Raw genomic sequence first — 24,742 nt, 5'->3', positions numbered from 1 at the left:
ATGACGAGAACGCCTGCCAGGCTTTCCCAAACCCCGGGTTCCAAGAATTCCCAGCGCTCCCTTCCTCGAGCACTAACGGGGTCAGTCCACTTTTAGCCTTTTTCAGCTCAACCAGAGCATTTTTTGGGTCCCTTCCCGGGTGATTCGGCTGCGCGTTTCATTTTGCGACGCACAGGCCGCTTGGCGTGGCGGAAAGATGCTTTTTCACCTTAAAACGGGAAAGATGTGGACAATCCGCGCGGCCCCCGCGGCTCCACGGAGCGACCGCGCCCCGCCCGCTGCCCATTGGGCGCGCCCCCTGCCGCCCCGCACGCTGATTGGCCCGCGGCGGCCGGCGCTTATGAGAGCCCTGCTCTGATTGGCTCGTCCCGGCGCCGGCGCGTCCCCCGTGGGAAGAGCGGGCTCTGGGCTGATGTGGGGCCAGGCGCGCGGCAGCCAATCAGGGGCCGAGGCGTCGGGATCCCTCCGCGCGCGGGGCCGGCGGGGCCGAGGCTGTGGCTGCTGCGGGTCAAGGGGTGTGTGGGGGGGGGGTTGTGCGTGAAGGCGAAAATGGGGTTAAAAATGGGAAATTAAACATTTGTTGCTAGGTGGCAGCGCAGCAGGTGTTGTGCGAGGGTCCAGAGGACGGCGCGGGGTGCTATGGGGACACACAGAGAGCAGGGGTTGTTATCCTGAAGAAGAGAAGGCTGTGGAGAGACCTCAGAGCAGCTTCCAGAGATCTCAGAGCAGCTTCCAGGGCTGAAAGGGGCTCCAGGAAAGCTGAGAGGGGCTCTTGGTCAGGGATTGCAGGGATAGGACAAGAGAAAACCGTTCTAAGTTGGAAGAAGGCAGATTTAAATTAGACATTAGAAAGAAATTATTGGCAATGAGGGTGGGGAGGCCTTGGCCCAGGTTGGGAAGCTGTGGCTGCCCCATCCCTGGAGGTGTTCATCCAGGCTGGATGGGACTTGGAGCCCCTGATCCAGTGGGAGGTGTCCCTGCCCATGGCAGGGGGTTGGAACTGGATAGGCTTTGATGTTCCTTCCAACCAGAAGGGGGCACGGGAACAATCCCTGTTGAGTCCCCATCCCTGGAGGTATTTACAAGACAGGTAGTCAAGGTGCTCAGGGACATGGTTTAGGGGCAGATAGGAATGGTTGGACTCGATGATCCACGAGGTCTTTTCCAACCTGTTGGTTCTATGATTCTGTGATTCCATGTAGTTCTTGCCATGGCTCCCTTGGCCAGCTGGAGCCGGGAAGCTCCCGTGCCCGGGACTCCTGCATCCCTCTCTCTGTCTGTGGCTGCATCTCCCACATAACCACTGCCCTCCCCAAGCACTGCTGCTGAGGTGCAGAAAAGCATACAAAGAGTCTTGATGCCACCTCTGGCTGGCCCAGGCTCTCTGGGCTCTGGGGAATTCCTTACACATGTGCCATATGGAAGAGTGTCATGGTTTAGCCCTTCCCAGCCTGACCGACAGCTAGATGTGAGCAGCTGTGATCCCAGTCCCACCAGGCCCCCAGGGAAAGGGAAATGAGGGAGAGGCTTGTGGGCTGCAAGCTAAAACTGAGAGAGCTGTAATGAAACAGTAATAACGAAAATAACGAAATTTATTGAAACAGACAAATTCATCATAGAATCATAGAATCATACAATGGTTTGGGTTGGAAATGGAACCTCTTGATGACTCTCATCATCACGGATGCTGCAGAACAGGAACAGGGAAAGTTCTTGGCACCAGGAGCTGAATCTGGGACCAGAACTCAGGAACTCATGGATCTGGGATTAGGTGCAAAAGGACACATGAGGTTTATGTTAGATGCCAGCCATCCAAGGCGAGGGCCTGACCCTTGTGGTCCGGTTGCGCTGGATGATCTTAGAGGTGTTTTCCAACCTTAATGATCCTACGACCACTCAGTTTCATACCACATGTGACATATATGACGTACACTCTGTGGTCAGTTTTGGGTCCTGTCTGCTCCTCCCTGCAGGTGTGACCCTTTTCCCCACTTTGATAATCTACCACCTCAAGGATGTCCTTCACCTCCATAGGAACAAAAAAATGCAATGGTCTTTCTGCCTGCCAGTGCTTCATTACTTTAGTGATAATTATAAATTCTCAGTGTTTTCATCTCTAGAGACAGACATTGTCTAAACACACGTGGTGAACTTAAAACAAATGAAGTTACTCAGCTGAGGTTTGGCTGAAAAGTTAGAAAATTAATAACACTTCAGCTCAAACCAGAACAAAGGTCTTTCTTGGGACAAATAAAAACAGCAGGATTGTTCAAATCTCATTGCCGTGTTTTGCAAGTTTAGTAACACAGTTGTATTTCAGCAGCCAAAAAAATCTCAGTGGAATTTATAGCGAGCATACTGTCTAGTGCATGTGTTTTACTTCTGTATTTACACCGCGTGGCTGTACCATCATCATCAAATTCGTGTTTTTCGAGGCTCCTGTGACTTAGAAGGGGAATCACGACCTTGGAAACAGCAGTTGTCTCAGCAGCACGCATCGCCATGAGGTGCTTCTCCAGCTCTCTGTGGCCAAAATGAGCTCTTGCGACACAGCGATGGTCAGCGCGAGACCTCGCGTTCCAAAAGAAGCGATCGATTTTAATCCGAGGTGCGGGATACGCGGGCGCTATGGAAGCGAACTGGGGAGAAACCTCCCAGTATTGGGTCAGATGCGTTTCCCAGGTGATGCTGCTGAACCCACCCGAGCAGCGGGGATGCTGCGGGGATTCTGCAGGGATGGGGATGCGTCGGTGGCTCCTGTGACCTTTAGCGGTTCCAGGGTGGGATCTGCCCTGGGAGGGGGTTCTACGCCCCCCGCAGCGGGCAGTGTCTCTGCGGGCGGGGCGGGGCGAGGCGCGGCGCCCGCACTCTTTTCTCTGCGGCGGAAGGTTACGGAGGGGTGGGTGCGCTGAAGCTCGGCAGCCTTTAAAGCTCGGGGCGGGGGCGGGGCCGCTCAGTTGGGGTTGCGGGGGCTGTGCTGACGAGGGGAAGCGAGCTTGGTTCCTCGCCTTCTCCAGTTCGTTCGTCTCCGCCGCCACCATGTCCCGGGAGCCCGAGATCATGGAGTCGCAGGTGATGTGGGAGCCCGACACCAAACGCAACACCCACATGGACCGCTTCCGCGCCGCCGTGGCCAGCAGCTGCGGGATCCGCCTGGGTGAGCGGTGGGCAGGGAGGCCCTGGGGCTGCGCCTCCCCAGCGCTGACCTGGCCTTAGAGAGGGGGGCGAGGGGTCCAGGCTGCGACCGCGATGCTGTGGCTGCGAAGGCCCACGGTGATGGGAAGCGCAAACAGCCTTATCTGGGGCTGCTGCTGGCTGCCGGCCCGGGCAGCGCCGGCGCTGGTACCTGCTGGCCGCTCCCGTGCGGCCGAGGCCCTGCCTGCCGGGGTTTCCAGGGAGAGGAGCGGTGCTGGAATGACTTAGGGGGTGCGGGAAGGAGCGGTTGCTGCCATCGTGGCTGTGAGGTTAAAGTAAGCCTTAATAGGGCGCTTTAACAGCGTTTATGCGTGAGCCTTGAGGTAATGCCATGCTTGCAATCTTATCTTTGTTTTTTTTTGAATCTGTGTTTTTACTTCCCAGCATACTTAAAAATTACAAGGTGGTGTGTAAGCTGGTTCGGTGGTGGAAGCCAAGTTTCTTTGCTGTGTGTCTGTCCAAGCTCTTGAACTTCACACTTTGCTTCATGCTCGTTCAGAAATACCTGTATGGTTGTGAATAGATGTGTGGTCCTCTGACACGTAAACAGCTTGTCGGTTTAGAATTTAGCCCAGCTTTTGGCCGGAGGTTGGACCTCCAGCAGTGTCTTTCATCCCAGATTGCTCTGTGTTTCAGTGACTACTGACTTTAGTGATGTCTCTAGGGTGTCAAGAGTCAGTGGTGCTGGCCATGTGGGATCTTTAACACCACGAACCAGGTGGAATTCAGCGCATGTGGGGGTCAAGCCCTCCAATGCTGACTGGCTGCTTTTATGTTGTCCGTTCTCCTTGTGTATCTGGGGACTGAGTTGCTTATGTAGCTTCTGTATAATCATCTCTCTGGTGGGGGTGGAGGGAGTAGTATTGGCAAGTGATCTGACAAGGTTCAGTCCAGTGTAAATGTCTGTGGTCTAAGCAGAGATATTCTGGAGTAGTGACAATGTTCCTAGTGCTTCTAGAAGTTCATGTCTGTAGGAGTTGTATGTATTGATTTGGAACTTAATATGTGGGCAAACCAGATCATTAGTTTGACTGCTGGGCGATTTCCCATTAGAACAGAAGTGGATGGTGTCTAACTCACCTGCTACATAGGAAGCAAGTTGCTCCAGGGTTTTGGCTAACTCCCAAGTAGAAATGTCATGTACCTGGTATTCATGTGAGCAAGAATGAATGCATTTTCAGGTGGGTTGCCCATGTTTGTAGCTGTAATGTCTAGAGCTTTTTTCACCCCACTTTGAAGTGGTTGTCTCCAGTTAAAGTGGATTCCTGTGCATATATAGAGACCTTTGTCAACTTCCATTAGATTTGAACTGATGTGCTTTTCAACAATTAAGAATGGATTCTTTATGTAATGTCAAGATGTGGACTGACTGAGGAGAGCTAAGGGCAACAGAACCATTGAAATGTCATGGCTCTGTCCAACACTGAACACACAGTAGTGAGATGCCGTGTTTAATTGCTGAGTAACAGGGCTGAGTAATAGCCCTGAAGGACTCGCATGCTAAAGCTCCTTTGGGGCAAACAGTTTAGGTAGGACAGAACAATCTCTTCATGTTATAAGAAACAAAGTTATTGATGACTTGTAGCTTTTTGCGTTTATCAAATGATTTAGAGCATGTGCTACAATTCGTTTTTCAGGAGGAGAGGGCAGCTTGAGCTTCCCTTTGTTAAAGTCTTATGTATCCCCAGAACAGCTGGAGTGCTGTATGCAGAAGTGAAGAGTAGCTTAGATGGAGTAGTAAGAGTTATTTAGATGGCTGAAATTGAAGCAATATGTGGACAAGAGTTGGGTTATGGAGAACTCTTTGCTCTTGCTTCTACTATGTGAGTAATATCTAGGGAGTAATATTGCCTTGATGGAACAGAATGACTGGGAGGGATGGAGTGGGTGGAGAAACAGCTGTAGCCATCAAGTGCGAATAACAGTGTAGAGATGGTTTTGAATGTATTTATCTTGTAAAGCTGGAAGATGTTCTCCTTGTAGGAATGGCATGGGGAGATGACTTCTGAAGCAATCAGGTGTGTAGCAGGATGACCAGCCAAAGATAATGGGAGCAAGTGACTTCAAGTGTTTAGCTGAAAGCATCAAATAGGAAACACAATTGGCAGAGCAGGAGACTGTTACTCCTGTTGGTGATGGCGAGTATTAATGTTTAATTTGGCTGTTGGCACAGCTTCAAACAGCATGGACATGACTTGGGAGTGTCATTTACGAGCTGGCAATGAGAAATCAGCTTCAGTTATTCATGTCTAAAACTATTTTACACATTGTATTTAGTTTGATTTGTGTTTTTTTGATACATGTTCTTTGGGTTACTTCATTTGCCTCATGATCATGTAAAACTTAAACTGCTCATTTCCACATGTTTCATGGCAGGTCATGGTTTTTATATCTAGCTAGCAAGCATCTTGTTTTTCTTCATTCATGCTGTTTTAGCGCAAAAAGTTAAGCTGCATTCTGTGAGAAGCCTTCTTTATTGAGCAATACTGCATGCTTCCTTTTAACAGTGTTACTATAGGTAGGTAATGAGTGTATCTTATCTGCATGCTGTCCTGGACTAGAACTATGCAGGAAAAGTCTCTTGTCAGGACAGCTTGTTTACCTTCTACTGTATGAAAACATCTTGATGATAGAGGGAGCGGAAGACACAGTGAGCAGGACTCTGTCCGGCTGTCAGAGCTTCAGTGTACTAATGGGGTGGAGGGGCAGATGCTGCGCAGTTAATTAGAAAAGGTCCCTGTCTCTCCAGTGGCAAGGGGCTTGTAACAGTTGGGTGGAACGATGCCATCTGTTCCAGTAGACTATTTCTGTTGATGCCAGAGTCACTTGCCTTGAACAGAGAAGTGATGCACTCTTCAATCGTTTTTAATTTAATGATTGTTTTAACCACAACTTTTTTTTATCCAGGATATCTCTAAAAGTAATTTGCCTAAATTACTTTAATTCTCTGCGTAACACTAATGGATTTGTGTTACTTCTAGCCAACTACGATGACTTATACCAGTGGTCAGTAGAATCCTACTCGGACTTCTGGGCAGAATTCTGGAAATACAGTAACATCGTGTGTTCTCGACTGTACGATGAGGTAAGTTGGTATTTATCTTAGTCAGGTGCCACACAAAGGGACGATAAACCTGTTCTGCAGTCAATCCTTTGACCTGCTCCTGGAACCTTTGCACGTGGTATAAAGAATCTGTCAACTGCGTAGTCCTGAATTTCCCTGTTTAGTGGATGGTGGTGTAGTTGTCCTCATGTGGTGACTAGTGGTGTTCTGTTGCTGATACACTTCAGGACAGTGATGTCCTCAAGTTCTGTTGTCCTAAACAATTCTAAACATGAGTGTCTTTTGTTGTTGTTTGCTCTCGTATACGTTGGCAGTCTTGGCTGCTAGTGAGGAGTCTGCCGGTATCCTGCCTTGCGCTTTAGGATTATGCTGGTTGAATATCATCTTGATTTTGTACATGTTGGTGTGCATTTAAGTTCATATGTGTGTTCCAAGACAGCTTACTATGTAAGCACACCTGTTCCACTCCAGTTTTGTAGAACTGATTATGGAAACCTGCAGTCAGATGTGGGCTTGAAATATTTTTGAGGGAGTGGTACTGGTTGGATGCAGTCAGAGGTGGAATACCAGACCATGCCACAATGTTGCTTTGAGATTTCTAAGTCCTTGCAAACCGAGGGCAAAGCTGGAACCCTCCTGGTGTAAGATATCGACATCACCCTGCAGTTTTCCACCTGAGCAAGATAGAGTAATTCAAAAGCTTGAGTAATTCAAAAGCTTGATGCAGGGGAACTTGGGGCCTAGTGGAGAGGGCTGGGTTTGTATCTTGATCCCTGGAGGCCATCTGTGCCAAGAACACCCAGAGTACCGGTGATTCTGTAGAGGGAACTGGTACTTTTCTTTTGCCTTTTCTGAGTTTCTGTACTGTATGCTATGATTGACACCTGCACAGGAACCACTTGATCTGTGTGACCCTCCTTTTACTGTTAATTCATCCAGAGTGCAAGAACTAGCCTGCTTTTTGAAGTATGTTGCCTGAAGCTTGGAAACATTTACTCTTATTTTTTTTTTCTATAGATGTATTTCCAGATCTGGTCAGGTTCTATTTGGGTACTGTCTATTTTCTGTGTTCTGTGCTGCTAGCAAGTATGTTTTTCTGTTTCCACATGAATGCAAATTGTCCTGGGCAAGTACTTCAGAGGAGCTGTTTTGCCCCCGTGTTTCTGTACTAAGCAGGCTGGACAGTAACACTTGTTATTCTCTTGCCTGGTTGGACCGGTACTCCTGGAAGTCTGTCCTTCCAGACACCACCACTGGCTGGTCAACTGGAAGGAAGACTGAAGCAGGCAGTGGTGGCCTGGAAATGTTTCCTGAGGATGAGAAGATGGGAATATCTAGGAAGGCTTTAACTAGACTACTTGTGAGCTTACAGGCCTCTGTGTGTCTGTTCTGCTGGAGTCTTGCTGTGATGCAAGGTCTTAAAACAGGAGAAGGCAGAGTCAGTTGATAAGTAGCTGCCCTGGAAGATACTTGACTCGCTCTTCATGAACGTTGCTGTTTGCCTCTAAGTTTCCCTCTGTCACCATGGAGTCAAGCCTTAAAAATGACACACTTTACTGAGCTTCAAAGCTAGTGTGGTGTTAGACACTTACCATTGGTCCATTTCTCTTGCATGTGAAGACAAAAGGCTAATTGCAGTACCTGAAGTGTTCTGTGGTAGTTAAAGAACTGAATAGCTTAATTAGAAGTGGCTTAAAACTTGATTCCTGCTGCTTGTTGACGTAAGCATTATACGTTGTGGGAAATAAATTTTCATGAACTAGAGCTGACTCTTTTGTTTCCTGGCCAGTGAAACTGTTTCTGGTTTTACAAGTCACTCTAAGAAAAGCAGTAGGATTTTGTGTGTATTAATGTGGGCAACCAGTGTTTATATAAACTTAAAGGCTTTAAGTATTTGATGTGGACATACTCATGTCACTCTACAGCAATTGATATCCATGTTACTTCTGAGAAGAAAAGTTCTTGCTGTATGCAAGGCTGTCCTATCCTGGCAGCACTGATGTTCTGTCAGGTTACAAGTAGCTGTTGATTTTAAATGAGGAATGTAGTTTGAACATGTTTTTGCTACAAGAAGCACCCGGTAGCTCTTCCTGTGGAGAGGCTGCTTTGAGCATTCTGATAGTATGTGTTCTCTAGCATTTCATGAGGCATGCTGTTTTGTTGCTCAGGTTGTGCAGACTGTTGTGTACCACAGCAAGGCAAGGACTGTCTGTCTCATGGGAATGATGGGATTCATTCTCAAAGGCATAGTCTCTGTTTAGGGTAAGTGGAATCTCCAGGACATGATAATGCGTAGTAATAGCACAGCTAGCAAACTGCCTCCAGGAAGGGGAATGCGGTAGTGGTGTGGGCAGAGGATGCTGCGCATGTAATGCTGCTTTTTAGATGCTGAGGTTTGGGAAGTGGTCACTGGTGAACTGCTGGAAAGAGCAATAGTAGAACAGGACTGGTAGCTTGGGAATGCAGCAGATGCCTGGCAGGTTCACCTGACTGCACAAATAAGGCCTTGTGTGCCTCAGTGCTGCTGTTAGGAGTGAAGCCTTACTTCTTAACAAGGACAGCACTTCTTACCCTTTCCTGTAGGCTTGCCTAGCATTTGTTGGGACTGTGTGAAGTGAAAGGCTTTGTGCAAAGCTCTGCGCTGTTGTAGCCTTGCTAGAATTGGGGTCTTCTAAGTAATTATCAGACCCTGAGTTTCAGTTGCTTGCTGAGAACTTGCCTGGAAGGGAGAGAGCAGGTTGTTCCTGTAACAAAGTACCACTGCCACAGAGATCTGGCTTAACTAGGAGTTTTAGGTGTTACCAGAGTAGAAAATCATGGAACATGAAGTGGGAGTCTAGCACCTTTTGCTAGTAGAGCTCTTTGAAGGGGTGTTGCACTTATGGAAAAAATGGGGTTATACTATTTACTGTCCCAGAAAACATTCTACTTGATTTTCTTCAAGCTAAAGTCAGTACTGAGTCAATTTTAAGAGTGGATTCTAATTACTGCAGTAATGTGTTGCTATTAAAAAAAATACTAGTTCAGCCTGAGTTGATAAATTGTAAATGACATAACTTGGTTCTAGGTAATTGCGACAAATGAAGAACTCTTGAGTTCCATTTTTTAGAAAAATTCATTTGAAATAGTGAAAAAATAGAGCATTTCCACGTGAGCTTTAATGTCACTGACAAAACTAAATTTTAGGACTGCCTCTGGTGATACACATACTTCATGCCTCAGAGCACAACAATATTGGGCTTTCTGAAATGGGAGGTATTTTGAGTTCTGGCTTTCAGAAGAGCCTTTTACTTGGTCTGAAAGAATAATGTTTCTGTAATGCATGTGCAGTCTGTAGAGAACTTGAGGGTAATAAACTGAAGCTTTCAAGCCCACAGCTATTAATGTTTCAATTGAAAGATTGCAAAATAAATGTACTGCTGTCCAGTTGGACCTCTAATACTGGGGTATATGAAGGCATTTACAGGCTCTTGTGGCTAATGCTAAAGGGCTTTTTAGCTATTATCATTATTAAAGGTATAGTCTTAACTGACATATTGGGATAATTGAATATTTGAGGCTTGGTTGGTTCAAGATGGGGAGGAGCTGTTTCAGTTGAGTGTATTCTTTTCACTGTGATTTTCAGTTGTTTACTTGTCTTAGCCCTAAGTGAGGAATTAATAAGGGCTTAAGTTGTTGGATGTTCTCTTTTGAAAAGAAGCAAATCAAGGGTGGTGGAAATAAAGCCTGTAATCCTGTATGTGTTAGTTGGAGAGGTTGTAGTGGTGCTTCTGAGCTGTGGAGTAATTAAATGTTTACTGCGACTTAATCTTTAAAAATGGAGAATTGGAATAATAAACTTGAACTTTCTATTTAATGTTTGATGGTGGAAGTCACTTATTTAGCCAAGGGCTAGTTTGAATTTGGGTTGTCTTAAGTTCTGAATGGTCTCTGTACCTTGTGACTCATGCACAGAAGACTGGGTACTCCCACCTTCACCTGCTGTGATGTCTATAGGAGGGGGGCTGCAGTGTGAGCTGTGATATGCTGTTCTCTGTTCAGGATGTTGCCAAAGGCAAAACCCCAGTGTGCCCTGTGGGTTGTGGGAACCTTGTGGTCTGGGTGTAGCCACAGTGGTTTGCTTTACTGGTGTATTTAGGGCTGGTTCAAAGGTAGAACTACTGACAAGGAACTGCTTCTAGTTTTGTTGTAATGATGTCTTTGCTTGTGACAGTTGACAAGTAAAGTAATCTTTCCAGGCCTGTAGTCACAGGATCTAGTGTCTGTTTGCCATCTGTAAGCAGGAAGAAATGATCCTTGATGATCAGAGTGATAATGAAATAAGAGTGTATGAAAAGCTTAGAATTAACTGATTTCTGTACATTACTCTGAAACAAATTCTATTGTAGTTTTCCAAGAATGTATTTTATTTCTTTTTCTAGGTGGTTGATACATCCAAAAGTATAGCAGATGTCCCGGAATGGTTTAAAGGCAGCCGTCTGAACTATGCAGAGAATCTTCTGAAGCACAAGGACAATGACAAGATTGCGCTGTATGCAGCAAGTAAGAAAGAGTTAATGGCTTGTATTTATAGCTCACAGGAGTAGGCCTTAAACAGCTCTGCTTTTTATGAAACATTGAAATAAACTGGCTTGGGTGAGGGGAAAAGAGGGAAATCAAGTCAGTAACTGTACAGGATCTATGATACAGCTCTGCAGATAACAGCAGAACGTGCTCTGGAAATACAGAAGTTCTTGAAAGTCCTTGGGAAACTGAAAAGTTTTGGGTGTGCTTAATGGCAGTAAGGTAGTGAAGATGGTACTGAGTTTAGCTTGCCCACTGTTTGAGCTATTACTTCATGCTTGTCAAATACTTGCCTAGTGCCTGTCTTCACGTGGTATTTTGGCACTGTGAATATTGTTCTTCCCACCCTTTTCCTGTGCCTATTATCTTAGGAATACTAGGGACTACGTGGGGCATAGGTAGGAACCAATTCTGCTTTTTGACAATACAGTTGCATGCATGGAAGACTTGGAATTTCACTTTTCTGGAACACTAAAGCTCAGTCAATTTGTTTTACTGGGGGAGATCCAAGCCTAGTAAAATCTGTATGCTCTTAATGAGGGAGGTAATATTAAGACAATAAAGTCCCTTCTGTGTACCTACTGACTTGGGTAACTTCGAAAGATGTTTCTAATCTTCTTTCAATGGGATTAGCTTCTGTGCAGGTGTGTGAATGCTTCCTTAGGGAGTTGTGTTCTGAGCTTGTCTTCTGCTGGACCTAATCCTTATCATAAGACTGACCAAGCAGTGATGCTTCTTAATAGCTTAACAATAAAAAATGCTGCCTTACAGCTCGGTAGCGGAGAAAATTATGCGGAACTATAGCTAGATTGTGTAGGTGTTAGAAGTCTTAGTTTCAGGTTTTTGGTGCATGAAGATCAGTTACTGAATTACGTCTGTATTACTGTTATTCTGAAAGCTGTTTGAAAACAATGTGAGGCAACAGAATCATCTTCTGTAAGCTTACTGCTGAAGAAATACCAGTTGCGTTTTACTTTTTGGAGGTAGGGAAGAAATCTCTCTGATCCTATATGTATGAAAATAGCTATGAGTTAAGAGAATGGGAAAACCCGTGACCTAGTTTTGGTGTAACAAGAATTGTTCTGGTGAGTTCTGACAGAAGTGGGGCTTGTAGCAGAAAGCTGGTTTCAAAGTTCTGAACTTATCACTTTAAGATTTTGAGATCATGAGAAAAGCTTCTTATGTATTATTCAATGGAGGAAAAAAAATCGATGTAGTTAAGCACATGTTGTGCATCTACTGAAAGCCACTGATCAGTGAGTCTACTCTAAATGTGTGTAGAATTGATGTGATTGATTTGTTAATGTTAAAAGCTAAATGAGAAACTTGAGAACTTGAGAAAATGGAGTCAAATACTTTCAGTTCAAATTATTGAAGGAATTATTTGGCTTGATATGGGGCTAGATTGGCCCTGTACATCTTGTTCCTGGTTAGGAAGTCATGGTGTGTACTGGAGACTCACTGCTGTGTCATCTGATCACATGTGTTAATATCAAAAGGAGCAAAACTATTTTCCAGTTGAGTAGTGTCAGTGCTGGAGTGAACACATTTGCTTCTCTGAGGTGAGCAGGCTTCCACCTGCATTACTTCATGACCTTCTGCTGTGTTTAATCTTCTTAACATCTCTTAAGTCAGAGTGTTTTTCGTTAACCCCTTACTGCTAGGTCAGAATTGGTTAGGGAACCTGTGTCAGGCTTGTGTATTCACTTGGAATGATTGTGTGGGAGCAGTGTGGGTGTAATAGAGCACAGGAAGGTAGGTGTGACTTCCCTAAACAATTTCACTTATCACTGCCTCCCACTGTGAATCTTTGTGACTCCCTCCTCCTGGGGGCTTTAATTGTGGACCAGGATCAGAGTCTCCTTTTCTGTTGTTCTGTGGGAGCACAGAATCTGTCAGCAGCCCTTGCTCAGCTTGTGAACTGCATGCTGCATTGACTTCTGTGGTGTTCTCCATCACAACCTGCTCTCTTGCTCAGCTTAAGCCCAAATTTAGTGGGATGGAAATCTTAGAAGGCAAAAGAGTAAAACTGCTGTTCTTTGCCTAAGGAAATAAGACTGATGGTAGCTGATTGGCAAGTACCTGCTGTACCAGGGCATGCAGTACACTTCTGTTACGTCAGCCTTGGCATATGTATTTTCATAAGAAGTGCTGGATAACTGGAAATGGGACAGGCCAAATGGTTTGTAGGAGTTGCACTGAGGAATTACAGGAAGGGACCTTTAGATGACAAACTTTGCCTTTCATGACATTTAGATTTGTTTATTTTTGTTTCACATTTACTAACAGCTTATGTAACATCTGACATTCAGTACCAAAATGAAAACACCCTGCAGATCTTTTCAGAAATGAATGGAGTCCAGTTCTAGTTAATTTGCTTTGAGGTATGTTGGCAAATGCAGATGTTCAGAAAGCGTATTGGAAGTCAGACCGTAGTAACTATATGTACCTGATTTCTCTAGTCTAGCAACTTGCTGTAATAAAACCTAAAAGCTGGCACCTTGCTGCTGCTTCCTGACTGAATGAGAAAACTGTGCGAAAAGGGAAAATGAAGTTATTTCTGTTAGAATGTAGTCTTGGTGAGTGCAAAGTATTAATCATGAAAGCTTTTTGAGAGCACACCTTTCATCAGTGAAGTTTGTTTTTGCAGATGTATGTTCCTGTCTTTAACAATGTCCTGGTGTCTACTGAATGAATTGTTAATGTTTAACACTTGATTTCCTTTAAAAAGGAAAGCTTGATGTGGAACTTGAAAAAGCAAAAGGTATAATTATTAGTGGAAACTCTTCTCCCAGAATTGCTTTATATTCTTCCAGAACTAATGGTTTATGCATTGCGACACAAGTAGAGTGTAGCACAACTTCTGACTTGTTTTAATTGTCTTTCTTTAGAGGAAGGCAAAGAAGAAATCTTGAAAGTTACTTTTGAAGAGCTGAGACAAGCTGTAGCTTTGTATGCTGCAGCCATGAGGAAGATGGGAATAAAAGCAGGAGACAGAGTTGTGGGTGAGTAACTTTTTTTTTTAAGGGCAGGAGGTGAAAATTTTCTTGAAATATGCAAGTGAGTATTTGGGTTTTGAAACATTCTAAAGAAAGGGTTCTTATGCTGCTATGTTTACATTTGTAAGAAATGGGCTTTTGGAGGGAAGAAAGCTGGATTAGCCTTCACCTTCTCTGGCACTGAAGGGGAAGGAAAATACCTCATTCATAGCTTCACTAAGGTCCGCTTCATAAGCTGTCTGTGGAAGCAGAAGTTGTGGAGACTTTGCATCTGGCTGAGCTTTGACTATCAAGGTCTGGCAGGTTCACACAGAGGCAGTCTTGGAAATTACATCCGCGGTTGCTGGTTCTGGTGCCAGCTGGCATTTGCTGACCCTGTGGCCCCCAGCAATGTGTTGTACTGTGAACTACAGTTCTTGAGGAATGGACTTGGAGTTCCTTCTGCCACCAGTGCTTTTGGGAGTGGAGACTTCCAGAAAGCTGAAAGTGAACAGCTGGTGAGCAGTAACTTTTCAAGTCATGTCATTGCAGACTTTTTAGTGTTTAGAACCCTGTGATTGTCTCCGTAACTCAGAATTTTCTGGAGTAATATTTCCTATCATAAGACCATAATGCAGATTTTCCTATATTGTATGAACAGCTTGTACAGTGTAGGTAATGGGAAGGAGTTACTCAAGCTGGCCTCAATCCACTTATTTCTAAATTGCTCTGTTTGGTCTTCCAGATGAGCTGCTTAATCTCTGTTTCTTATGCTCTGTTACATATGCTCTTTAGTTTGTCTTTATGGCGCAAGTCAAAACTGTGCCATCCTTGAAACTTTGACTCTTAGCTGGTGGTTCTGCTGATGTGTGTATCCATCTCACTATTGGAACCACATGTTCTTTGAGCAATACTTGGGCATTATCCTAAGTATGTGTAAATTCTTATATGATGCAAAACCAAAGTGATGAAACTTTTTTCTGCATGTTACAAACCACAACTGGAACTCTTGCCTTCAAAAGACAGAACGGTATGCATTATTATTTTTAGTAAACTTGCAAATACAACCTGCAGATGTAAAATATCCTTGAGGGAGCTCATACTTAATGCATGCATTCTTTGGAACTGGTAACTGAACATTTAATTATCCCAGCTGGTGGGTTGGTTTTTTTACACAAAATTAGAGCTAAATCCTTAATTGAGTACGAACCATCCTGTGAAGTCAGGAAGGTTTGTCTGAATTAAGACAAAGTTAAGATGTTCTAGTTTTGTCTCCATTTTCAGTCTTAACACAGTCATGTTTGTATCTGACGGCTTGCTGAGCAGGAGCAGCCTCTGTCTGAAACCAAACAAATGAATCAGAAAACTTGAGCTTTATGAAGCTGAAGTATTTAGAATTTTAGGTGTTTCTTGCTACCTGTCCTCCATCTAATGTGATGCTAAATGAGTTTAATCTCCATGAAGAAAATACTGCTCACTAGGGTAACAGATGGAAACTGATGTTTGAGTATGACCAGCTCTGATCACGTTTATTGACAACATTCATTCTGAATTAAGATTAAAGTATTTTACCTACATGAGAGTGCTTTGTGTGTTTTAAGTTGTGAATTAAAAGTCCCGTTAGCAACCTGGTTGTCACTGCTAGAACTCTTCTAATCAAAACCAGTTAGAAATACTGTTTGGGAAAAGAAGACAACATGATGCGATCTTATCTGTACTCATTTTGTGAGTGGTTCTTGCACTTTGCAGGGGAAATTTTCTCTGTAGTCAGAGAAAATGCACTACTGAAATACAGTTGCTGGTGCTAATAATTAGGCTAGCAATGCTATTATAATTTTAATAACAGTTATAGTGACAGGATTTTGCTTAGTACAACTGGAGCTTGGCTGTCTCTTGAATCTTGTTTGTCTTGGGAGCTGGTTTACCTCTACTTCTTTTAAATTAAAAAGCAGTTGATATTTAAAAAAAATTGTATGAATAAAATAGCATGCATTAGATACTGCTTATTTTTATTTATATGGGCTTATTACATACTTGCAGAAGGTAGCAATTCCAAGTTTCTGTTAAAAATTAATCCTTAATGTCAGGGCTTCCTCCCACAAAGGGGAGGATTAACCCTGCACTTTGTCTTGCTCTTGGGAGAGAGAATGTGCACATTGATGCCAATGGAAAACCTGGAAGGATTTTTAGTGATTTCAAGAGGAGGCACAAATTGCAGTCTGTCTGTCTGCTGGTGGTACTGCTATTTAAAAAATAACTACCAAAACCCCAACAAACAAAGGGAACAAATATATTGAAAATACAATTACAACCACTGTTTGTATTCCAGCTTGTTAAATCTCTGGAGTTAAGCTCCCCTTGTTTGAGTAAGCTGCAGCTCTGTTTTTTCCCTTGGCCTTTTTGTGCATTTCCTGTCTGCCATGTCCTCAGCAGGACCCTTCTGCCTGGCTGCCGTAGGTACCAAGTGTTGGTCCTTGCCCCCTTCAGCATTTCAGTGACTTACACAGGTCTTTATGAGCACTTATAGCTTATTTATGGAAGTGGGCTTGCGTTGTGCTTGAAGCCCTTTTACAAAGACTTTTACTTTTGATAACAAGGAAGATTAATGAATCTAGGAAACCTCTTTGTTTCGTTAAGATCGTGGTACAGTTTTGGGCTCAGGTAGAGCTTTTAAAATTATCCAGAGTCTGTGTGCTTTTTTTCTTTCTAGGCAATTTCTCAGTTCTATTTTTTTTTTTCCATTCTTCCCCCTTACCTTGGCTGATGAGAGACTATTTCCCTGTTAACTTGAGTCAGATGAACCCATGTCAGCTCCCATCAGCTGAGCTGTTGTGCAGATCCCCCTCTCTTCCTCTGGTGCCCCAAGTCGTAGGCTCCTGTCTCACAGGTTGGTTTGTGTTGGGTAGCAGCCCATGTGTAGGAAGAGCTCCTCTATGAAAGAATCTGATGGGATTTTAACAGCAGTCCACCTATTTAGAGAGAGATATGTATCAAATTTGGTCTCAACTTTTGCTATGTTTCTTTTCTATGCCAGAGGATATAGTGGCAGTGCTTGGAGGAGCTGAAACGTAACGAGTGGTCAGTGATTGAGGCTGCAGGTTGTTCTCCAAATCCCAAATTGAAATGGTGGAGAGACATTAAGTCTTGGGTGGGAAAGTGAGTCATACACCCACTTGTGGCATCAGAGCTCGGAGACTCTAAATCTTGGCAAAAATCTGCTGAGACCTAATTTGGTTCAAAATTGATAGCAGATGGCAGAAGGGCGATTCTTCATGTGGTTTGTAGCAGTAACACAGGGCCTGCTTTTGCTGCTTCTGAAAAATCCGCCTTTAAATAGAAGGGAGATATTTTATTATAATTGCTTAGCACCTGGTCAGCCTGCCAGGTTCTGATGCCCTCTTTTGCCAGTTTCTCTTAACCACTTGAAATCTTGAACTGTAAGAATTATACACAAGATGAATAACACTGTTTTCTTGTGAATTTCATCGCTGTGCTTTACTGCTTCTAAGGCAAGACTAATTTTTCGTTGTACTTAACATATCCCCTCGTTCCTTCAATATGATTTATGATTGCATCATGACAGTAACAGTATGTTAAAGTTGGAGGTGGGTGAATGTGGGTGGACAAGCTGCCATGTCAGCACTTTTTCAGCTTTATTTCCTCCTAGTCTTTGCTTTCTATCACTAAGGCGATAGCACTTAATAGTAAACATAACTGAAACAGATGTATGGTGAAACATATCCCTTTGTCAAAGGAAGTCTTGCTGTACTGTCAGTGGTGCTTAAACAGTTGAAAGAGGCACATAGAATATGTAACGCGAGCTACGCAGATCCACAAGGCACACAGAATACGTAACGTGAGCTACACAGATCCACGTGTGAAGGGCTCCTGGTCTCCCACTGGCCATCTGTTCAGCAAATAACAATGACTGCAGCAGGAATAAACTCAAGCAGGGAACGTCTAGGTTGCTTCTATTATATCCGTGTAGCCAGCTTTGTTCTATTACAAGTCAGCAGTTAAATAAACTAATCTTCCCCATGTGTTCACACAAAAAATCCTTAGCCAAACATCAATGAATGACATTTTTTTAAAGCTGATATTTTATCTATAGTAACTGTATTAGCCCTAGTTGCTTACGTGGGTTTTAAAGCTAGCTTTGTAAGAAGATTATCATGTTACTAATAGTCTCAGACAACAGTAATGTTAGGTGGGATTGCCATTCTGAAGTCCTACGGGAGTATGAAATGTTATATTACCATCCGAGAGAAACTGGAAGTGTGATCTTTCTGCTTCTTGAGGGGCTGCTGTAGATCAGTAGTATAAGCGATTGAGAGGATATTTCAATTGCAGCTCCCTACTTTCCTTCCTCCTGATGCGTTCTTTCAAGGCTTGAACAGAATCTGTGATGTAAGGTCCAGTTTTTTTTCATTCAGATTACTACAAATATTTTGATGCCTCTGTTTGAGTATGTATTTATTGTGCTTTATGAAGACATGAGGTGCTTGCAGGGAATGTGTTCTCAGCACTCTGAACTGAGGCTTTGGCATAGTTTCCAGCATGATTATACCAGAAATTTTTAGCTACAATTTTAACCTATCCTTTTGGTAAAGGGTTGTAGTGTAAATGAACAAATCTAGGTTTAATTTCAGTGTACACTAGATTAAGTAAATAGCAACTGACAGAAAAGGCTGTGCTGAGCTGATTTGGCTCAAGTGCCTCTTAAAAAAAAATCCATACAATGTAAGTTTAGAAATTTGCCACAGGCTTTGTCAAAGTAAAGCTTTTATTTCTTTGTCCTTATGGAAATTTTATATGAATGAGTCAGGAGAAATGCTGCTAGAACAGTTGGTACATCATGCTCTGAATTCCTAGGTGCTGAGTTACCAACTCCTGGGCCCTCTCTTCAGTTGCTTTCTAGTTCCCTCAAAGAGAGTCTGAGGTTCTAGTAACGCAGGTAGTTTCTTCCTTTTTTACGAGCTTCAAGAAAGGGTTAGGTGAAAATAGAGAAGTACCTGCTGTAGGCTACGCCTGTGTTGACAAATGCTAGGTTTGATCCTTAGCTGAAATGTCCTACGAATATAGAGTTTCTAGTTAAATATATGAACAAATGCATCATCAATATTTGGATGAGCTGTACCATTCTTCTGTAGTACAGTGTGTTTGTACAGAGGTCACTGTTCTGTGACCCCTGCTGTGAATCCAGCATAAAAAGTTGGGTATTTCATCTTCTTTGTCAGCAACATTCCTGTTCACCAAGACACTCATGACCTCTGTCAGCCTCCTGAATGCTTGGAGGAGTCAGTTGACACCTCAAGGGACATGCTCACATGCAGGGAGTTTTACATACGTGACAGTTACTGTAATTGGTTTGCAGAATCTCTGATGTGAGAAAGGGAGAAATTGGTTTTATTTCTGAGAATCCAGTTTTAATCTGAAAGACTGACGGGAGAAGTAGTTTGTGCCATTCAGAAATGGGAGAAAAAGTCCTTTTGAGAGAAAAGCAACTTGAGTTCTTACATAGCTGTTTGGACAATTGCTTTCTTGAGCAGAACTACATGTTATTTGTAATACCTGTTGTTGGGGATTAGGAAAAATAGATGAAGACCCTGGTGAGCCAGCAGGCTCAAGATACAGAAATGCAGAGTAAGTTGCCTTGTGTGTTTTGTACCCTCTGGCATTTTTGGCTGATACCCTCTAAAGCTCAAACACTACCTCAAAACAACTGACAAATGAAAGTAATGATTTAATTGTCTGGCTCACAATAGTAAGCAGAGACTTGTTCTCGCCTGGAGGGCTATCGCAGGAGTGGTGAAAAGGAGAACTTGCTTATAATAGAGCTAGTGCTTGTGAGCCATGGCAAGGTAATAACTGCTCCAGAGCATGAAGAGACAGCTTTCAGTTTTAGTTGCACTCTGGCCCCAATAATCCCATCCAAGAAATACTTGGTGGAAATATTTGGCATCGATTAAAAATAGAACTGCTTGCATCACGCAATGACACTTCAGTCTATTCTGGTTCATAAATTCCAAATTTCAAATTATTGTTCAGGGAGGAGGATTTCTCAGAAATCACTAAAATCCTGGGATATTGTGCATTGTATCATAAACCTTGACCCTAAGGGAAAAATAGCAGAATAAATAATGCCTTTATGGGATTGAGGTTTTGCTGCACTTCATGTACTTAAGTACTTCACTGAACAAACCACCACAAACTGTAGGCAGTTCTAGGGAGTAATTTGTATCTTACTGTGGTTGAGGTTTTTATTTACAGTTGTGGGTTGTTACAGAAATTGTTGGCCTTAAGTCATGATGCTGTTTTCAAAGTTGCTACTCCCAAAAGCACAGGAGCTTACAGATGAACTGAGGTGGTCAAAGTGGTTTCAAGAAACAGAACTCACTGTTTGAACTGTGAAGAAAAATCTGTTTAAATTACTGCTCAATTTTAAAGTCTATATTTTGCAAAGTAGAAAAGATTTTTTTTTTCAAGCTGTGTAGACAAACTGGCAAAACCTGAGCTCAGCGCCCTCCTACTTGATCAGGTTAACTTAACAGAAGCTGCTCTTGAGATCCGAGATCTTAGTTCCTGTCCTGAAATGTACATTCATAAATATCTCGCTAGAGCCTAGCACTAGAGTTTTTGCTGGGTGATGTGCTTAAGGAGCACCTGCAGCTTGCACTGCAGCCCAAGAGCTGCCAGTTCTCACCAGTTTGGTTAAATGGGTTGGAAAGCATGGTTATTGCTATTTAAGCTTGCTTTGTAATTAGATGTCCAAGCACTGCAATTAGGCTTCTCATGTGCCTCTTCTTAAGTAATTGGACTTAATTTTTATGGCGTAAGAATATGCCACGATAAACTGAATTTAAGTCTTGAAATCTCCCTGCAAGCCAGTGAGATAAACCTGAAGAGCTACACTTGTAGGGGAATTTTACAGGGCTTATCCTGCTCTACTATTCCGTTGTCAGCTGAGACACTGATTTTGTTTGTATTTAAGATTCTGGCAGTGTCTGCCAGGTGAGTTTTATCTTTGTCAAGCTGAATATCTGCTTTTGAATTGATGATTTCTAATCTTCACTTCCAGATACTCTTTCCTCCTTTAGTGGCTGTTTCTACATACCTGTTCCATGCCCCTGTGTAATACTGGGTTCTTGGTCTCACTGTACCCTCTTCAATCCATGAATTTACTCTCTTCTAGTTCTTATTTCCATCTTGCTGCTTTCTTTTCCTGAAAATCTCATTTATTAAGCAGGAACGCTTGTAAATTAGAAGTAACCTTGTAGATACGAAACCTGAAACAACAGTTTCATAAAGGGAATTATTCTGAATTCCTTGTGTAACTGATTTGATTTTGAAGGAGGATGTTATTGATCTTGTGGAACACTTTAAAGGATGCTTCAGTCTAGGATTCTTTATTTTTTTTCATCTATTTAAACTAGCTGTCGTATACGTTCTATTTACTGTAAAATTTCATGTGCGTTAGTTTTTCTCCATCTCTAACCATTCAAATTCTCCACAGGTTACTTGCCAAACAGCATTCATGCGGTGGAGGCAATGCTGGCTGCTGCGAGTATTGGTGCTATCTGGAGCTCAACATCACCAGATTTTGGTGTTAATGTGAGTAACTTTCCTATTGCCTGTTCCAGAAAAGTTATCCTTGTGTTTCAGGCAAATGTGAAGGTAATAAATTAAAGTGGTAGATTCTGTTCAGTTTAGTCTTACTGCTACTGCCAAGTACACCGGATTTTTTTTAGCTACCCGTGCTTTCAGTTGTCAATGACTTTCAGCACAGCACTTTGAGTATCTTTGGCTAACGGACCGTTGGGATATTTTCAGGCAGAATCCATAGTCTTAGTGAGATTTTACGGTGTTAAATGTGCAAATGAGCAGCAGTGACAGTTCTCTGGGGCTTGGCCCTTCCTTCACAAATCTCATTTCCCATGCTGCCTTGTCACACTCCCGTTTCTTTGCCTAAATAGTCCCTTCCTCTTCCTCCTGTGTTGGTAAAGTGAACAACACCCCAGCTGGTCTTTTTCAGAAGGAGTTGTTTGCCAGCCAGTGGAGGAATTTCTGGCTAATATCATAAACTTTTTAGTGTAGGAATAAATGCTGTGCATAAAATATGGTAAAAATGTTCATGGTATCCAAACAGACATCAGTGTGCCCTCCAAGCTTTTGGAATATAGTCTGCTTTTTCTGGAAAGCCTTTAGTACACATCACAAGCAGCAACAGATACAAATCACTTTTAAGATGGAGTGTGGAACCTTTATCTAAAATTCGTCTTCCCAGGGAAGTGCTGGATTAATCTATACTGGACGTTTAAGCCTCACTTTGATGGGATTCTGGGCCATCTCATTTAAACTATACATCGCTTAAAAGGTCGGACCAGATGATCCCCAAGGTTCCTTCCAACTTGGCATTCTGTGAATTCTGTGATGAAAGTTTGCACGAGAGCATTTGGAGAATGTCCTGTTGGTGCATTGCAGAGCATAGAAAATACTGAAGTTTTCAGGCAGTGTATGAGTTCATCCTGTTTAATCATAGGAGCTGGTTAACTGTGTGGCACTATCTGTAGATAAGCGCTAGAGGGCAGCAGAATTCCACTTTCTGACACTGGAGGTTGTCTCATTGGCGAAAATGATTAAGAAAAATGATTACAGCATGTAATGATCAGTCTGTTCTACAAATATTTTCTGCTTGCTCAGAAAATGACAGTATGGAGTATTTTCTTTGCAATGTGATTTGATCTCCCGTCTCGGGGAAGATTGTTCATTTTGCTTGCTTTAGAGTACTGGTACTTTTTCCTTCCATGTTGATGTGAAGTTATTTCCAGTGCCCAGCTTTAGTTTTTGTGGTAGTTTTTTAACGAAATTTAGCCTTGGAGCAGCAGTGCCATTGATATAATTTATTCTCCTTTGGCTTGACAGCATCTGTTGGCATGAATTCAAACCCTAAAATCTTGAGGCAGATCAGCAGAGGTCCTTGGGGATATTGGCTTCCCTTCTAAGGAAGAGAGATTCCTCCTCCTGTGTGGGTGCATTAGTTGTGTTAACATAAATGAAGATTTTGTTTTGGGAAATAGTGTAGTGTGTTAAGCACTTCAAATCCAGTTGTGTGTGTCTTGTGAGGCTTAGAAATGTCACTTTTCAGAGCTGCCTATGTGTTGCAAGCTCTGAATGCCATACATCCAAAGATTTCACAAGCGCTTGGGAAGTCTGCTGTCAGAACTGGTGAGCTCCTTCTCCTGCTGAATTGCTGCTCTTGGCAGCTTTCGCTTCAGTTCTCTGGTTGCTGTTATCCTTTTAGGTATATTAATAGGAAAATGATTCTTTGCGGCCTGTCTATAAGAAACTTGGATCTACAAGTTTAAAAAGAGGTGCTGCTCTTGGAACTATATGCAAACCTGCTAGGCCCTAGCAAAGTCAATGCAGCTCTGTTCATGGGGCCCTGTACAATTTTTGGTATAGGGTTGGAGGCTCATGGACTAAAATGAGCCATATCTGGTACACCTGAGCTTTTTATGAAAGCAATTTCTTGCTGAGCCATCTGGTTGGATTAAAGTTCCAGCATAGCAATTACATTTTCCATCTGTTTGTATTCCCTTTGTATCACACCAAGCTGCCCTATGGGATTTGATCCTGCTAGTGCTAATGAATCCAACTGGGTGTGTTTGCAGGATTAATAAAAGCCTGAGAATTTCTGTTTCTGATTCACACTTATCTTCAGATCTGATTCTTCTGTTAGGAGTACCCTTAGTTCTGTTGTTGCTCTTCATTTTTATACATCAGGCAGTGTGGACCTGGGGCTTGTGTGTTCTGTGGTCAGCGTGAATGTCTATTTGCATATGCACGTGTGTGCATACATACATGCACACAGGCTGTAATTTGGCTGCTTGGTCTGTTCTTTGAAAAGGGTATGAGGAAGTAGGTATGATAACATACCTAAGAAAGCAGGAAAATTCATTTCATACACTCTTAGAGTAACTGTAATGCATTAATTAAATCTGCATTTCTGAGTGTTAGATGATGCATTAGGGCTGCTTGGAAAACCTCTTCTGCCACCAAAACAGATTCTAGTGTGCTTGGTTTTTTTTAAAAAAACCCTAATTGATGAAGTTGGATATCAGTGCATTGTCATTGTATTTTCTTATGATGTGAACAAAGAAAAGGAAATGCATCTCTGGGTGAGAGGAGAGAAAGCTGTTAAGTGAAATTCAACAGGCACGGTTGCATATTGATATTTACTTGTATCCCTGTACCTTACCTGTGGTGGTCAGTGAACTTTCCTAAAGACAATATGGAGATGTTGTCAGACCAGGACCTCTGTACGTTTGCAGTCAATGTTCTTGCAACCCTAACTGGTCCAGCTTGGAAAGGAGGAGTTGTAACAGAGATTAGTTGATTGTGATGTTTTTGCATTGGTCTTTGGTGATTTGGTAATAATTTCTACTTCATTTTAACTGCAAAGTAGAGGACAAAGCAGGAGAATTATGAATGCTGGGAGAAATAAGCATGACCAAAGTCTGAGTTTTGCAATATGATTTAGGAGATGGTTCTTGAACAGTTAGCTGACAATTTTATAGTAGAGAGTAATCCTGTAGTTCTTAATGTTTCAAGTAATGCAGCTAGAGAGATGAACATTACTGCGTGCTGAGAGCTTTTAGTAAAAGGGTTTGCTTCTCACTGTTGTGTATGATAAGATCATTTTCTGAATTCCACTGCTGCATGCAGTGTACCTGAAAAATGAAAGAAATGCCAGGAGGGTTTTTCTCTCAATTGAGAATAGCTATGGTAAATTCCTGCGGATATTGTAAGCTGGAGGAGATGCCTGAAAAATTAGCATTTGGATGTGTCCTGCCCTAGAGGTTTCCAAGGAGCTGTGGTAGTGTTTTGGTGGTATGCATGTGTGTTCAATACCTACTTGTGGTGCAGTTTCCTTTGTTAATCC

The 24,742-nt window shown here is 42.9% G+C and overlaps 1 protein-coding gene across 1 annotated transcript in view; it reads left to right on the top strand.

Annotated features, from left to right (window-relative positions):
• Nucleotides 1–2,958: 2,958 nt before the first annotated feature.
• Nucleotides 2,959–24,742, top strand: part of AACS (acetoacetyl-CoA synthetase) — a 41,667-nt gene continuing 19,883 nt past the window's right edge. Inside the window, exons 1-5 of the mRNA XM_009555728.2 lie at nucleotides 2,959–3,157; nucleotides 6,177–6,280; nucleotides 10,681–10,801; nucleotides 13,714–13,827; nucleotides 21,314–21,411. Coding sequence (XP_009554023.2) covers nucleotides 3,040–3,157; nucleotides 6,177–6,280; nucleotides 10,681–10,801; nucleotides 13,714–13,827; nucleotides 21,314–21,411 — 555 coding nt within the window. The 5' untranslated portion in view covers nucleotides 2,959–3,039. The remainder of the gene's footprint in view (nucleotides 3,158–6,176; nucleotides 6,281–10,680; nucleotides 10,802–13,713; nucleotides 13,828–21,313; nucleotides 21,412–24,742) is intronic.

This window comes from Cuculus canorus, chromosome 17, assembly GCF_017976375.1.
Source record: "Cuculus canorus isolate bCucCan1 chromosome 17, bCucCan1.pri, whole genome shotgun sequence".
Classification (NCBI taxonomy): domain Eukaryota; kingdom Metazoa; phylum Chordata; class Aves; order Cuculiformes; family Cuculidae; genus Cuculus; species Cuculus canorus.
The sequence above is the reverse complement of the archived record's forward strand: the minus strand, read 5'-3'. Positions and strand labels throughout refer to the sequence as shown.